The 14,661-nt window shown below is 39.3% G+C and overlaps 1 protein-coding gene across 1 annotated transcript in view; it reads left to right on the forward strand.

The window, feature by feature from the left end:
• The window catches only part of COLEC12 (collectin subfamily member 12), a 98,899-nt gene that overhangs the window by 72,475 nt on the left and 11,763 nt on the right, over positions 1 to 14,661 (forward strand). The window contains exons 3-4 of the mRNA XM_041477682.1: positions 5,398 to 5,520; positions 12,382 to 12,480. Coding sequence (XP_041333616.1) covers positions 5,398 to 5,520; positions 12,382 to 12,480 — 222 coding nt within the window. The remainder of the gene's footprint in view (positions 1 to 5,397; positions 5,521 to 12,381; positions 12,481 to 14,661) is intronic.

Genomic DNA, 14,661 nt, shown 5'->3' on the forward strand with positions numbered 1-14,661 from the left:
TGTTGTCAAAGATGCTGTTGCCTGCTTTTTCTTAGGGTGCTGATTTAATGTGCTGGGGTTTTGTTATTACCAAAGCTTCTCTGTAAAAAAAAAAAATATATACACATTTTTCCATATATTTGAGCATAAATGTGTTTGTGTGTATGTATATATGAAAACACTTATATGCCTGAACTTTAAAATCCTCTCTGTCCTTTGAGACAAACTTACTTTCTAATAAGTTGCTAGTCTTGCATATTAGTAAACACCTACCATTTTACACTTGGGTGCCTGAATTTAAACACTTTAAACCAGGTTTTTCAAAACATTTAGATATTTAAACCTAGAGATGGATTCCTCGTGGGATTACCTACTTTTGCTAGTGAGATAGACACCACTGGGAGCTTGTAGCAACTCTGAAACGTTAATTACCTCTCAGTGTTTGACTCCTAGTCACACACTGAATCACAGAATGGTTCTTGTTGGAAGGGAACCCAAAGATCATGTAGTTTCTGCTTCCCTGCTATGGGCAGTGGTACCTTCCAGGGCAGGAGGCCTGAATTAGATGTATATTGTTTGCTCAGGTCCCTTTAAATATAGGTATTAGATCCACTACTGTTTTGAAAACATTAAGCTTGAGAAAGCAATCATTTGAAGGGTGCAAAGTAGTCTTGCAGTCTTCCTTTTGAAATTCAAGGGATGTTATCTCTTTTCAATGAAACACACTGGGGAAACCCCCTCCAAACTAATGTATTTTCGTTTCCTGCTCTACATTTCTTTATCTTATCATTATTATTATTCTTATTTCTTGTCAGGGTTATGAAGGAAACCTTGCATCTTTGTCAAAATTGATTTGCTAGCAGAAATGTCATGAGGCCACCTATGATCCTGCAGCCAGAGCCAAGAAAAGAACAGAGAGTCAAATACTTGTAAGAGAATTATTCAGGGGGAAAAAAAAAAAAAGTGTGTGCATGTCTTATTCCAGTGTTCAAAGATGTGCTCCTGAAGTGTAATACAGTTGAGGAGTTAGGCATTTTGTAAGGTGGTTACAAAGAGCAAAACTATTTAGTCTCCCATTAAAACCATGGAACAAAACAACAACAAAAATCCCACAAACAAATACAACCCAAAAAGCCCAGGTCCTCCTTCAACAAAACCTCTTCTTGAAGCCCAAAAGGAATCTGCAGATGTATACCCCCTGAGTGAGAACAAAGTCTTCAGTCACTGGAATGCAATGCTATAAAAACAAATACTACAAAGCCTGGTAACAGGGGGATGTCTCACTTGCATATTTTTTGTGAGCATTTTGGTTTGCAGAGAAGGGGGTCCCCAAAGCATGTGAGCCAGCAGGATCTCTTTGTACTAGGTTGCTGTCTGTTTGGCCAGATGTCTTCCCAACAGTGAGGCAGAAAAACCAGAGCTCTTATTAGAGAAAGGAATGGAAAGGAATGGAAAAAAGCATATGTCCAGTGAAACGAGGCACATTGTGTCCCATCTGATATTTATTAAACATTGATCAAATCAGCAGTGAGAAATGCACGTCATGCGGAAGTGACCCCAGCTCCCAGGATTTGGAAGGCAGTGAGAAATGTCTGGGAGCAGACCAGCATTGAAAACACGTGTAGAGGACACAGAGAGGAGCGTGCTGCACTAGCAGCATCATTAACAAATGGAGAAGAGCTGACTTAGCTGAGAACACCCTTTTGCAGGTTTTACATTTGTTCTGTCAATGGGATGTGTGTGTAGGGTCTTTCCCTTTCCATTTAGTCTGCAGGTTTCTAGAAGAAATGTGATACATCTCCTGGAAGAATTCTGCATTTTATGTCAGTTTGAACAGCAAGCAGTCTAGTGGATAAAATTGGGGAACTTCTGCCAAATTAAAGCCTGAGCATGGGCTCCTTTAAGCCTCAACTCACAGCTTTTGTGGTAAACGTGCATGAATTTATGCCAACCTGCTGGGTTTTGTGTAATCACAGTAAGCATTTTTAATTGTCTCCCATTTGTTGTTGCTTAATATTTTGGCTATCACATCTTTTGAGAACAACCTTTGAACTCACAACATGGACTAAATGCATCTCTTATATCAGAACTATCTTATTTGGGCATGATCCTTAAGCGAGGTAGTGTGGAAGAATAACAGGGCAAGCTGAAGTGAAGGAGTGTGCTGGGGAATTTGGGGAGCTCTGATTATGCTGTAGTTCATCCCTATACAGAGAGGGTTGCATTCCTGGCTTTTGCATATAGCCTGATGTATTTAATTGCTCAGAAAGACATCAGAATGAGTCTTCCAAATAATTTCTTCAAGGGGTATTGGTATTTTTTAGTAGTTTTTATATGTTTAGTAAACTGGAAAGTCACGTGTTACTAGCAGCTGAGTAAAGCTCTACATGTTTGTAATAAAGAGCAAATATAATTGCTCTGAAAGACTTTACTGTATCTTAGGTAAAAGAAAACAAAGGAGCCTGTTAGAACTCCCTGGCTTTTCACTCCAGCCCTGGATCTCGGTCATGTTAGATGAGGGTAGCAGGGATTCATTGGCAATCAGAAGTAGTTTTAGGCTGACAGGCAGCTCCCCAGCTTTTCACTCCAGCCCTGGACCTGTTATGATGTTTAGATGAGGGTAGCAGGGGTTCATTGGCAATCAGAAGTAGTTTTAGGCTGACAGGCAGAAAGCCCCAGTAAGGAATGCAGCACACAGTTCCAGGCCAGTTTGTTAATGGAATCACTCCAGCCTGTATGATTGTTTTAGTATGATGTGCCTGTGTTATTGATACCAACCGTGCTGGGCTGTAAAAGGATGGAGAGGTCTGGCTTTTGTTGGGGTACTGTTCTGATGTCAGTTTGAAATACACTGAAACGAAAAGTTCCGAAAAGCCAAAGTGCTGCTTTATTGAACCAGGGGTACAAGTGAAACTAGATCCCTGTGAAGCACTGGAACATACATGATGCTTGATGCTGAACTGCAATACACCCACTGACATCGGTGAAGTTTCAGGTCTTACACGTTTACCCAGGAAGCCGGAGTACAGTGACAGAAAGCAGGTCATGTCATAAAATGAGTAATCTGACTATGAGACACTTATCAAATGAAACTTTTCATTGTGCAATTGCTGCCAAAGGCTTTGTTTTTACTTCTGCCTCTGTGTTTTGTACCTCTGCAGTCCATTATTTTCCCAGATAAGGATCTAGGTCTGCTTCAATTAACATTAAAATAAGGAGGATCAAGCTTTCTATTTGTCTTGTATTTAGAAAGTGAATGTGATGTGAATTTTGTTCCAGGTTTGTTTTTGGATATGTGGGACTTTCAAAGACAACCAAATTGGAATCTGAATTTTAAGCCCTTCAGTGAGAAGGAGCCTTGCATTTAGGGCACAGGGGCTCAATGAGCCCATTAGTACTGGCTAAGACCAGCAATATGGTGCTCCAGACACCACCAAGTTCCCATGTGAAATCATTTCAGTCTCTAAATACCTATTGCAGACCTTTAGAAAACTGCACTTTCCCTTTCCTGCTTTTTCAGCAGTTAGAGCTTCCTCACCAGCAAACTCCTTGAGACTGCAAACCAAAGAATGCAAGTCAGCCCATGCATCAGGATCCATAAGCAAACCTGACTGCTGAATTATGGACCCTTCACCTTTTCTTTTGTGGTGCAGGAGTTACCACCCTTCCAAATCCAAGTCATCAATAAATGGGCTATGGAGCTGCCTGTCGCTGTGCCAGCTCCCTCCCTTCCCACCCCACAGCTAGAAGAGAAGCCTTTACCCTCTGGAATTTCTGTTCTTTAGTTTATGCTTACAAGCCTTTGTCTCATTTTCCCATAATGTTCTTGAAAAAAGAACCAGATATTCCCAGCTGGTCTTATGCCTAAACCACAAGGAACCCAAATCTATGACGTCACTTTCATCACATGGCAACAGAATGTGCAGTGTCACACCTGAAAAGTTTAGAAAAAACATGTGATGAGGTAATGTGGAAAAGACCTGAAAAAGACGCATTTCTGCCTTACCCACAGTGAGTATATGTGCAGAGAGGATTGAAGAAAATGTCTTGTCAAATAAACTTTGTATAAATCCTCTTCCTCAGTTGCTCCAATGTGGTAATCCTTCCTTCTTCAAGTACCTTAGGTTTAAAGGAAGCCATTGGAAAATGTCACTGGAGAGAAATGCAGTTGACTTAACTCATTGTGTTGGTCACCCATCCTTCTTGAACCCAGGGGAAGTGGTCTGTGCTTTTCTCTTAAAAAAAATTAAAAATAAAAAATCACTCTCCAGAAGGTTGTGAGTTTGGAAAAGTAAAATCATCTGTGTGTTAGGCCTCGGGGGAAATATAAGTTACTCATAAAAAGCTACAGAGCAAGTTTTGATTAGTTAAGTAATCTGGTACATAGAATTTATTAGAGCTTAAAGCTTTCCTGTGGGACTCCCCTAATAGTACACAAATAGAGTGAAATATCAAAGAAATGCATTTTCTGACAGACACAAAGTTACATTAATCCTGGCCTGCTTAACGCACCTTAGAAAGATGGATAAATCCCATCTGTTTCTTCCAGCACGTCGGTCCAGTTTTCAGGTTTTTACACATTTGTGCTTCTGATTAATAATCCATGCTCCCAACGCTCTTGAGCTATTCCCAAGGAGCACAAAAGAGGAAAATTGCTTCCCTAGTAGACTAAAAGATATCAGCCTGTTCTGGAAAAAAGTTTAAATATAGAATAGTAAAGCTCTGTTTTCTTTCATCAATTTGAGGCCGTTTTTCTTAAGCTTGTCCACAAAGAGAAATTCACCAGCACTTTTTCTGTGGATGAACAGATCACTGTATCATTAAAGCACCCCTTCTTTTCTGTGGAAATTGCATTCTCCAAAACCCCCCAAAAATATACAAAAAGTCTCATTGTGGAAAGAAAGTGTTTGCATGGTAACTGTCTGTGGTGATTGTTACAAAGCAGAACTACTCCTACCAGTTTTTCACAATGCTCTTTTATTTCTGTGGTTTTTTTCTGCTAGAACATTTGTTGTTTCCTATTGCCCCCACAGGGATGCCAAATGCTAAGAAAGAGCTGCTGTGGTGTGATGCCTGACCGAGGAGATGCTAATAAAGGTTTTATTTCCAAAACTCACCATAGTCTTGTTAGCACAATCAGAAAACAGCCACCTCCCAGGAAAGCCAGAGGTCATCCAGTGAAGCAGAACCTACTTCTCTTACACATGCTAAAATCCCAAAGTGATTGTTTCACTAAGCAGATGTTCTAACCACTGTGATTTTTTATCCTGGCAGCATAGGCAAATAGGCACCCCATATGTAAATCTTCTACTTAGATAAATAATTTGCTCTTTAGAAAACATAGGAAAGGTGGTGGGGAGACAAACCCAGCAACATGTTCTTTGAAATTGTTTTAAATTTCTTTATCTTCTGTTGCAGGTATTCAGGAAGGGAGCCAATGTACCAAGTGTAAAAATAACTGGGCACTGAAGTTCTCCATCATCTTATTATACATTTTATGTGCCCTGTTAACAATCACAGTAGCCATTCTGGGATACAAAGGTATGTATGCATTGAGACCAACATTTCACTTTCAGACAAGTGTCCAAACACATTTTCACTTATTAGCTAGCCAGGAAATTTGTCACATTTTAGCCTAAATATCAGTACTTGGGCAATGTTGGCTTTTTGTATGTACATAACAACAAACTGCAACCTTAGAATTTCACTTTCAAATAACTATGAAATTTTGAAACCAGATTGGACATTTGAAAGGGAAGTTAAAACAAAATGATCATTCCTCCACCAAGAAGGAGTACTGGAACACACAAAGCTGTGTAACATGTGCAACAGCCAGGAATATCTTGCTAATATAATATTTATCACAAGAACAAAATGTAGTATCAATATTATATTGAAATATCAGGAAGAAGAAAAATTAAACCAGGAGATACCAGTGTATTGACTATCCACAATAACTGTGATGAGCAAAGACACTTAGCAATGCTTTTTAAAGATTTCAAAGATTCTGGTAGTTGAGCAACCCTGGAAGGGAGAGAATTTCATTTGTGCAAATCATTAGTTGGGCACGTTGGGAAACATGGCTTAAAATTCCCACAAATCCTTATCACTAATTAACTGTAGCCACTTAGGCATTTATAAAAATGTTTTGATGCAAATACCTGCCTCTTGTGCAGTTACAACTCTAATAAGTTAAATAAGATGTGAATTTCTGGCACGAAAAGGAAAGTGAACAACATCGTTGTGAGCATTAAAACAGGGCATCACAGTTTGTTGCAGAGAAAACCATGCTAGTTCTAAACTACCTGTCTGAGTATGGCTCAGAGAGTAGCTTCAAAACCCCTCCAAGAAGCTGAGTAAATATTCATGTGATTAGCATGCAGTGCATCCTGTGCTGCCAACAGCTGCACTCATAGCAGAGCTGACATCACCTCTGGTCCTTTGCCAGGGAAAGAAAAGGAAATTGTAGAAATAGAAAGGATAAATAATTATTTAAGAGGATTTGGCACAGTTTTGAGTGGGAGACAATTAAAACTGTTTTGTTTAGATGGAAGATTTATCCAGGGAGAAGAGAGAATGTGAGGAACAGATAGAGAGACTTAGGTAATCTTGTTTCATGATAAAGCAGACAGAAGGTGGCAAATTTACATCAAATGTGAAAAAAAATGCAGTACATCTATGTGAATGCATCTCCTGAAGTAACTGGTCTCTGGAAGTCAGATTTTGAGGGACAAAAAGCCTTCCAGGATTCAAAAACTTATTCTTGATCTATAAATATAAGATCATTTGGTCAAATGGATTAGGAAAGGCCTTTTGCAGATATAAATCTGCAGAGATCTGCTTATATCAGATGAGAATGGGATCTTTCCAGACTTAACCCAGCCACTAAATGACTGGGATTTAGCACAATTTCCCTCAAGAGTTTTATATAGAACTGTCAGTTCTGGGGCTTCCCAGGAGACTGAGCCCTCACTCAGCATCAGGTGCAGCATATCAAGTTGGAAAGACTACTGCTCTTTATCTTGCTTTGGCAAATGATTTGCATGTGTGGAGGAAGCAGTAGCAATAAGGAAGCTGGCCAGAAGACTTTGGGAGAAGGAGTTTGTGTTCCTCATTTCAATCTAGTTTCCAAGCTTCTTTCTCTATGGGGACCCCAGCACCATCGTTTCCCCAGGCTTTGCTCTCTTCTTGAGGCTCCAACTTTGCTTCACTCATTTCTAAACTTTTTTTCTTTGAATGAGCAGTCACTCATCAGGGATGAGTCTTTCTGTCACAGCAGTACCAAATCACAGCTATCCAGGACAAGAACAAAAGAATTCCCTCTTCCAAAAATAAATGTAAAAGGGATTGTAGGAAGGTGGATAATGCATATCTTGCTCGCAGACCCTAAGACATTTTGGTGACCACTGCCCCACTGCTCACCAACTTGGTGATTGCAACAGTTGAATGCCAAGGGAAAGAGGCAAAGAGAAAAAGTCTTGTTGAATCCAAGTATTCCTTCTGTAACACCAAGCAGCAAATATGTCAGGCATTAATTCTGCCCTTTGTACCTGCATTTTAAGAGCTTTGTCTTCAGGGTACCTCTGTGCTAATTTGCAGGGAAAACATAAGTTAGATAAAACCCCAGCTGACAGTACATATTCAAATTAATTACTGCAACAGTTTTGATTGTTAGAAGGGATTCAGCCTTAAAGGAAGAAGAAAACTCAGAATAAAAGTATATTATTCCTGAACTCTCCTCTCTGCATCAGAATTTGGCTTCTCTTTTTTACTGCTCTTTATCTTGCTTTGGCAAATGATTTGCATGTGTGGAGGAAGCAGTAGCAATAAGGAAGCTGTCCAGAAGACTTTGGGAGAAGGAGTTCGTGTTCCTCATTTCAATCTAGTTTCCAAGCTTCTTTCTCTATGGGGACCCCCATCTTTTCCCCAGGCTTTGCTCTCTTCTTGAGGCTCCAACTTTGCTTCACTCATTTCTAAACTTTTTTTCTTTGAATGAGCAGTCACTCATCAGGGATGAGTCTTTCTGTCACAGCAGTACCAAATCACAGCTATCCAGGACAAGAACAAAAGAATTCCCTCTTCCAAAAATAAATGTAAAAGGGATTGTAGGAAGGTGGATAATGCATATCTTGCTCGCAGACCCTAAGACATTTTGGTGACCACTGCCCCACTGCTCACCAACTTGGTGATTGCAACAGTTGAATGCCAAGGGAAAGAGGCAAAGAGAAAAAGTCTTGTTGAATCCAAGTATTCCTTCTGTAACACCAAGCAGCAAATATGTCAGGCATTAATTCTGCCCTTTGTACCTGCATTTTAAGAGCTTTGTCTTCAGGGTACCTCTGTGCTAATTTGCAGGGAAAACATAAGTTAGATAAAACCCCAGCTGACAGTACATATTCAAATTAATTACTGCAACAGTTTTGATTGTTAGAAGGGATTCAGCCTTAAAGGAAGAAGAAAACTCAGAATAAAAGTATATTATTCCTGAACTCTCCTCTCTGCATCAGAATTTGGCTTCTCTTTTTTACTGCAATATTACACTGGAAGAAGGAATTCTGCTGGCATCAGGGATTCTTTCAGTCTGTTAGCTAAGTTTCTATTAAATTTGCCTCCCACACTTGTGTTTATAAAGCCCAAAACTACTTTTAAAACTTTAATTTCCTACGTCGCATTTAAATATCCTTTGTGATTTAAAATGTTAAAACTACTAATCAGTGGATTAAATATGGCAAGCAAAGAAGTAACTCAATGGGAGGCAAAGTCAACACAGCACAAACCTCCAAACTAGTGGTAAAAATGACATAGTATGTTGGAGAACCCTGAAACCAAAACATGAATGAATAACTAGGAAACAACATGAAGGAATAACAAGGCAAGTTTCGTATTCTTCTGCTTTGAGAAGACAAATTGTTTTTTAAAACACTAATAAAGCAATCTGCAATTTTTGCACATACTTTATGAAATTAAATGAAAAATACAAAGTTATTATTTTTCTGGTACCAGCCGGTGTCAGATTAGTCTGTTGAAGATGAATGATCTTCCTGTGGCTCATTCCAGTAAGGGAATGCTTGCAGCTTGAATTTCTGGTAGTTTTTATTCTCTAGTCAGTCCTTGTTTTTAAGTTTCTTGAGTAATGCCCACCATGACTTTCATCTGCTTCTTTTATCTGTCTTCCAGACACAGTTTGCCTGCCATTACCTGTGGCCAATACATGCTGGTGAAATGGCACATTTTGTCATAGTGGCTTAGATGCAAACAGTCCTCACTGTTGTGATCAGCAACTACTTGAAATCTGGGCTTCCTTTAGAGGATCTTTACCACATTTTCCACTGTGATCTTGTCAGGAATTGAGATGACAATGCAGAGAGACCAAGCTGTGAATTAAGATGAAGTTAACCAAAAGCAAGTTAAGACATACACAACTTTGTCTGTTTAAGAGCAGGCAGATTGTTGGGAGCAGCACAGTGGCCTTTTGTGTGGGATATTACAGCTGATCTGCCTGTTTGCCTTTTTCTGGAGAAGGTGGAAAGGGGCTGTTCAGTTCTGGGGCACTCGCTAGAGGCTGACTTCCACTTCTGAGAGTGTTCCATGTGCTCACCTACCACCATCCAGAGATGGTGGTGGGAGCTACCACCAGGGAAGGAAAGATATTCCCAATAACAGGACATCAGTCTATATGACCTCTTTTGACATCAAGAGCAACAAAACCCAACACTGGCCTCTTGCTACTCATTCTCTCCCAGATTCATCCTTTCCACTTGCAGGGCAATAGCAATAAAAGTAAATAAGCTACAACTTACTTTGGGAAGGAGTTTGGTCAGGGGATCAAGTTCCCCAAACCCATGATTTATTTGACCATGGAGGCTAAAATCCCATCCCAATGTAAAGCAAATACATGCATTGGTTCATCTATGGGATGGCAGCTTAGCCCTTGAGCTAACCCTGCAGTCAGGTTTGCAGAGACCAGCAGGTTTGTTTCTGCTGCTGGTGTTCAGTGGTTTGGGGTTTTTTTTTCCACTTTGAACAATGAAAATACCATATGCTGTGGTATAATTACTTCTGTTGTCTCATTTAACTGCCAGAAAACTACTTATTGATAGGATTACTACTGTTGTGTTTACATTTGCTTTGGACTCTTCAGGGTTAAATTTTAACTCAAGCTTCCAGTGTTAGATTTCATTCAACCATGAAAACATACTTGTTACATGATAGTTTAGTTTTACAGACTTCAGATCTGAAGTACAAATTGGCATTCATTTGGACAGCAAAAGGAAGAAATTACATTTTTCTTTTAATTACTGATAATATATATTCATTTGCTAACTCCAAATGTGTTATATAACTGGGGAAGCAGTTGAATATCGCACTAAAACTGAATTAACAAGAACTGTAGGTGACGTGACATTGCTAGTCAAGGCATAGGTTTAGCAAAAACACTTGAATTAGGCCTGCTTTTTAAATATAGATGATTTCATAATCCAAGTGCCCAGAGTGAGCCATGCCCTGGCAGTGACTCTCTGTAGACAAAGGAGAACACCACAGACTGAACAAGGAGCAGCCTAGAGCCAGAAGGAAAAGCCAAGTCCTCACTCTCTGCGAGTGATGCATGGGCATATACATGCAGTGGTGGAGTGTCAGAAGTAGCTGAAGGACCTTTGTTGATCTGGGCTCCAGCCTGGAAGACAGCAGGGCAGGACAAACAGAGAATCAACTCTGGTTTCATTTAGGAAAAATTGCATATAGCATTTTGACAATTTTAATGGGCAGAACAACCAGTGAAAAATTAGTGCTATAATGGGGAGGAAAATGCTTTCTAAAGCAGAAGATATTGAGCAACTGTGCCTCTGAAAATGAAAAGCCATTATTGTAGCCTGGGTCTGGTGTTTAGCAAGCAATCTGTCATCATCTCAAATACCAAAAGCCACCCCCTGACTGCACATACAGTAGAGTCTGTTTTACTGGCTTGTTAGCAGCCTAGAAAGGAGCAGGCAGACAACTCACCAAAGGGTGTATGGTCTCTGAAGATCCTGAGACTTTTTCTGTGTTGTAACTCCTCAGTGATGTTCCATCAGATAGTCTTGGTCTGTTTTTCTCATGTTGGTTTTGGGGTTTGGGGAAGCAGTAAAAGCCTCCAGTGTAACTGTGGTATCCAGAATCAGAAAAACAAATGCAAACATTAATAAAGAAGGAGCACCTGATGGACTACACTTGAAAGGTCTGGGATTTGTGTGGTTGCTCACAGCAAAAGATCCCTAAATTTCACTTCTTGTGAAAACCCAAACCTTTGCATAGCAACAATTTTTATGAGACTCTTTTCTAGCTGCAGATCATTTCACAGACAGAAAGTTAGAGGTACCCCTACCCCAGACAGGTTTACAGAACCTCAAAAGATGGGAAACACTTTATTTCTTCTGTTTGAAAAAAGCAGCTGGCACAATAACTCATGTAGCCTCTCCCAGCGTTGTTACAGACCCATTCTGCTCCCAGTGTAGCAAAAGGACTAAATAATCTCATGATGAGAAAAAATTTCTACCCCTAGTTGTGGCTTGAATTAGACAAAGTCTAGTGTGAAAGCTGTAGGCCACCTCTAACCTCGCAAGCATTTTGCATTTTTGCCACTGGAAGCCACCCCGGGCTGTTTATTTGTTGCTCTGCTTTTTCCATTCCCATATTAATTTCATCAAATAATTGAATGTTTCAGTGTCAAGAAAAGTGCTCAGGCATTACAAAAGGAAGGGCACATCAGTCATAAATTCTGAAGTCTGCACTTCCTGAATGACCATCCTTTCAATCTTAATGAGGCAGAATCATTTCAAGACTGCTTTGAGTGATCTGTACCATTATCAATATGTTTAAACCCCCCAAAACATTTAGTAATTACTATCTCAGTCCTAAGTTTGCTATCCAGGTGGAAACTTTTAATGATGAAAAGGCAAAAGTTAAAAAAAAATTATTTTTTAAGGAGAAATGGCTCATACCAAAATTAAAGGAAGACTTCTTTCACACATCTGAGCCTTTAGCAATCCATTTTCCTTTGCCACACAGCACTGTGCTGGAAGCATGGAACTACTGTTAAAAGAAAATTACTTAGTTTGTGAGGAAAACCCACAACAAGGGATTTCCTCATTCAGGACAGAGATTACTCATGAGCAAAAAAATCATTAGGGACTGCTGGCAGACTGAAGAAGTAGAAGAATTCTGGGTCCACCAGCAAATAGGAGCTCACCCTTCCAACATTTCACAGAGCAACAGCAGTGTGTAATGGCAAGCAAGGCAATTTTAAGGTGTTTTCTTTTTTTACTGTTTGGTAGGGAAAGGGTTTTGTTTTCTTTATTGTTTACTAGTCTTTTTTCATAATTTCTCTTTTCTTCTTTTCATAACACACTGTTCTCTCTCCCCTAGTTGTAGAAAAAATGGACAATGTGACAGGTGGCCTGGAAACATCCCACAGAAGATACACAGAAAAGCTCACAGAAGTGGAGAGTGATCTGAAGAAATTAGGTAATATACACACAAGCAAAGCCCCTTTGTATTATGGACCTGGGATGTTCTCCTGGCAGATTGAGGCAGGAAATTTGCCTGGAAAATCCCTGCCAATGACAAGATACAGCACTTCCAGTCCCAGTGTTGTTACAGACCCATTCTGCTCCCAGTGTAGCAAAAGGACTAAATAATCTCATGATGAGAAAAAATTTCTACCCCTAGTTGTGGCTTGAATTAGACAAAGTCTAGTGTGAAAGCTGTAGGCCACGTCTAACCTTGCAAGCATTTTGCATGTTTGCCACTGGAAGCCACCCGGGGCTGTTTATTTGTTGCTCTGCTTTTTCCATTCCCATATTAATTTCATCAAATAATTGAATGTTTCAGTGTCAAGAAAAGTGCTCAGGCATTACAAAAGGAAGGGCACATCAGTCATAAATTCTGAAGTCTGCACTTCCTGAATGACCATCCTTTCAATCTTAATGAGGCAGAATCATTTCAAGACTGCTTTGAGTGATCTGTACCATTATCAATATGTTTAAACCCCCCAAAACATTTAGTAATTACTATCTCAGTCCTAAGTTTGCTATCCAGGTGGAAACTTTTAATGATGAAAAGGCAAAAGTTAAAAAAAAATTATTTTTTAAGGAGAAATGGCTCATACCAAAATTAAAGGAAGACTTCTTTCACACATCTGAGCCTTTAGCAATCCATTTTCCTTTGCCACACAGCACTGTGCTGGAAGCATGGAACTACTGTTAAAAGAAAATTACTTAGTTTGTGAGGAAAACCCACAACAAGGGATTTCCTCATTCAGGACAGAGATTACTCATGAGCAAAAAAATCATTAGGGACTGCTGGCAGACTGAAGAAGTAGAAGAATTTTGGGTCCACCAGCAAATAGGAGCTCACCCTTCCAACATTTCACAGAGCAACAGCAGTGTGTAATGGCAAGCAAGGCAATTTTAAGGTGTTTTCTTTTTTTACTGTTTGGTAGGGAAAGGGTTTTGTTTTCTTTATTGTTTACTAGTCTTTTTTCATAATTTCTCTTTTCTTCTTTTCATAACACACTGTTCTCTCTCCCCTAGTTGTAGAAAAAATGGACAATGTGACAGGTGGCCTGGAAACATCCCACAGAAGATACACAGAAAAGCTCACAGAAGTGGAGAGTGATCTGAAGAAATTAGGTAATATACACACAAGCAAAGCCCCTTTGTATTATGGACCTGGGATGTTCTCCTGGCAGATTGAGGCAGGAAATTTGTCTGGAAAATCCCTGCCAATGACAAGATACAGCACTTCCATTCCAGTTTCTCAAGCACTTGGGAAAGTACTTAAAAATAGTTCAGATCAGCTCTACTTAGAAGAGCATTTTAAGAATACTTCAAAATTTACAGCTCCCACTGAATTCACTCTGAAAGCATTTATACTTAAATAAACAGACTTAAATGTTATCCTCAGGAGAGAATTTTCTCTGAGGTAGAGATCTAAAACATAACAGAAGTTGTTCTACAGCACAAAAGATTCTACTTAAAATGAGCACCTGTCACCCAGTTGTCTTGATGCTGTTTTAGCAATTAAGATTCAAAACTGAAGACCACTTTGCAAGGTGCACAAATAATCAGCTATTCAAAATTCTTATGTCTGAGGCAAGTGTATTACTTCCATAATTGTTTCCTGATCATCTCATAGAATACAGGACGTAAGATTGATATCTCTTTGGGTCTCCCAAGTGCCATCAAAGTTCTTCGTTTTCAGGAAGATGTAAAAAAAATCATGGATAAAGATTCTACTCTCTATGTGTACATGTTTACTTTTCTTCCTATACATATAGCTTTTATTGTAGAAGTATTAATACACATACATGCATGTGATTCTTGAAATAAATTTTGTCTAGTTTTTAAACCATATATTGAGAAATATTTCTAGGAAAACTTCCTTGCTTGCAGCTTCATTGTAAATTTTTACAACTTTTTTCCCTCAAAAAGGAGCTGGCTTCTAAAGTATTCGCACACTACATTTAGTTCAAAGACGTGGGGCAATTCAGTGATACGTTCTTTTACTGTAAAAAATTTTTACTGTAAAAATTTACTGGTAAATGTTACACTTCTGTAAAGGTTGCTCATGCAACCTTTTGGATTCTATTTGGGTTATTATATTATGCTGATTAAATTTTCACGACTTGGAGCACCTTTGCTTCTT

This window comes from Pyrgilauda ruficollis, unplaced genomic scaffold (genome assembly GCF_017590135.1).
Source record: "Pyrgilauda ruficollis isolate IOZ18807 unplaced genomic scaffold, ASM1759013v1 scaffold41, whole genome shotgun sequence".
Lineage (NCBI taxonomy): Eukaryota > Metazoa > Chordata > Aves > Passeriformes > Passeridae > Pyrgilauda > Pyrgilauda ruficollis.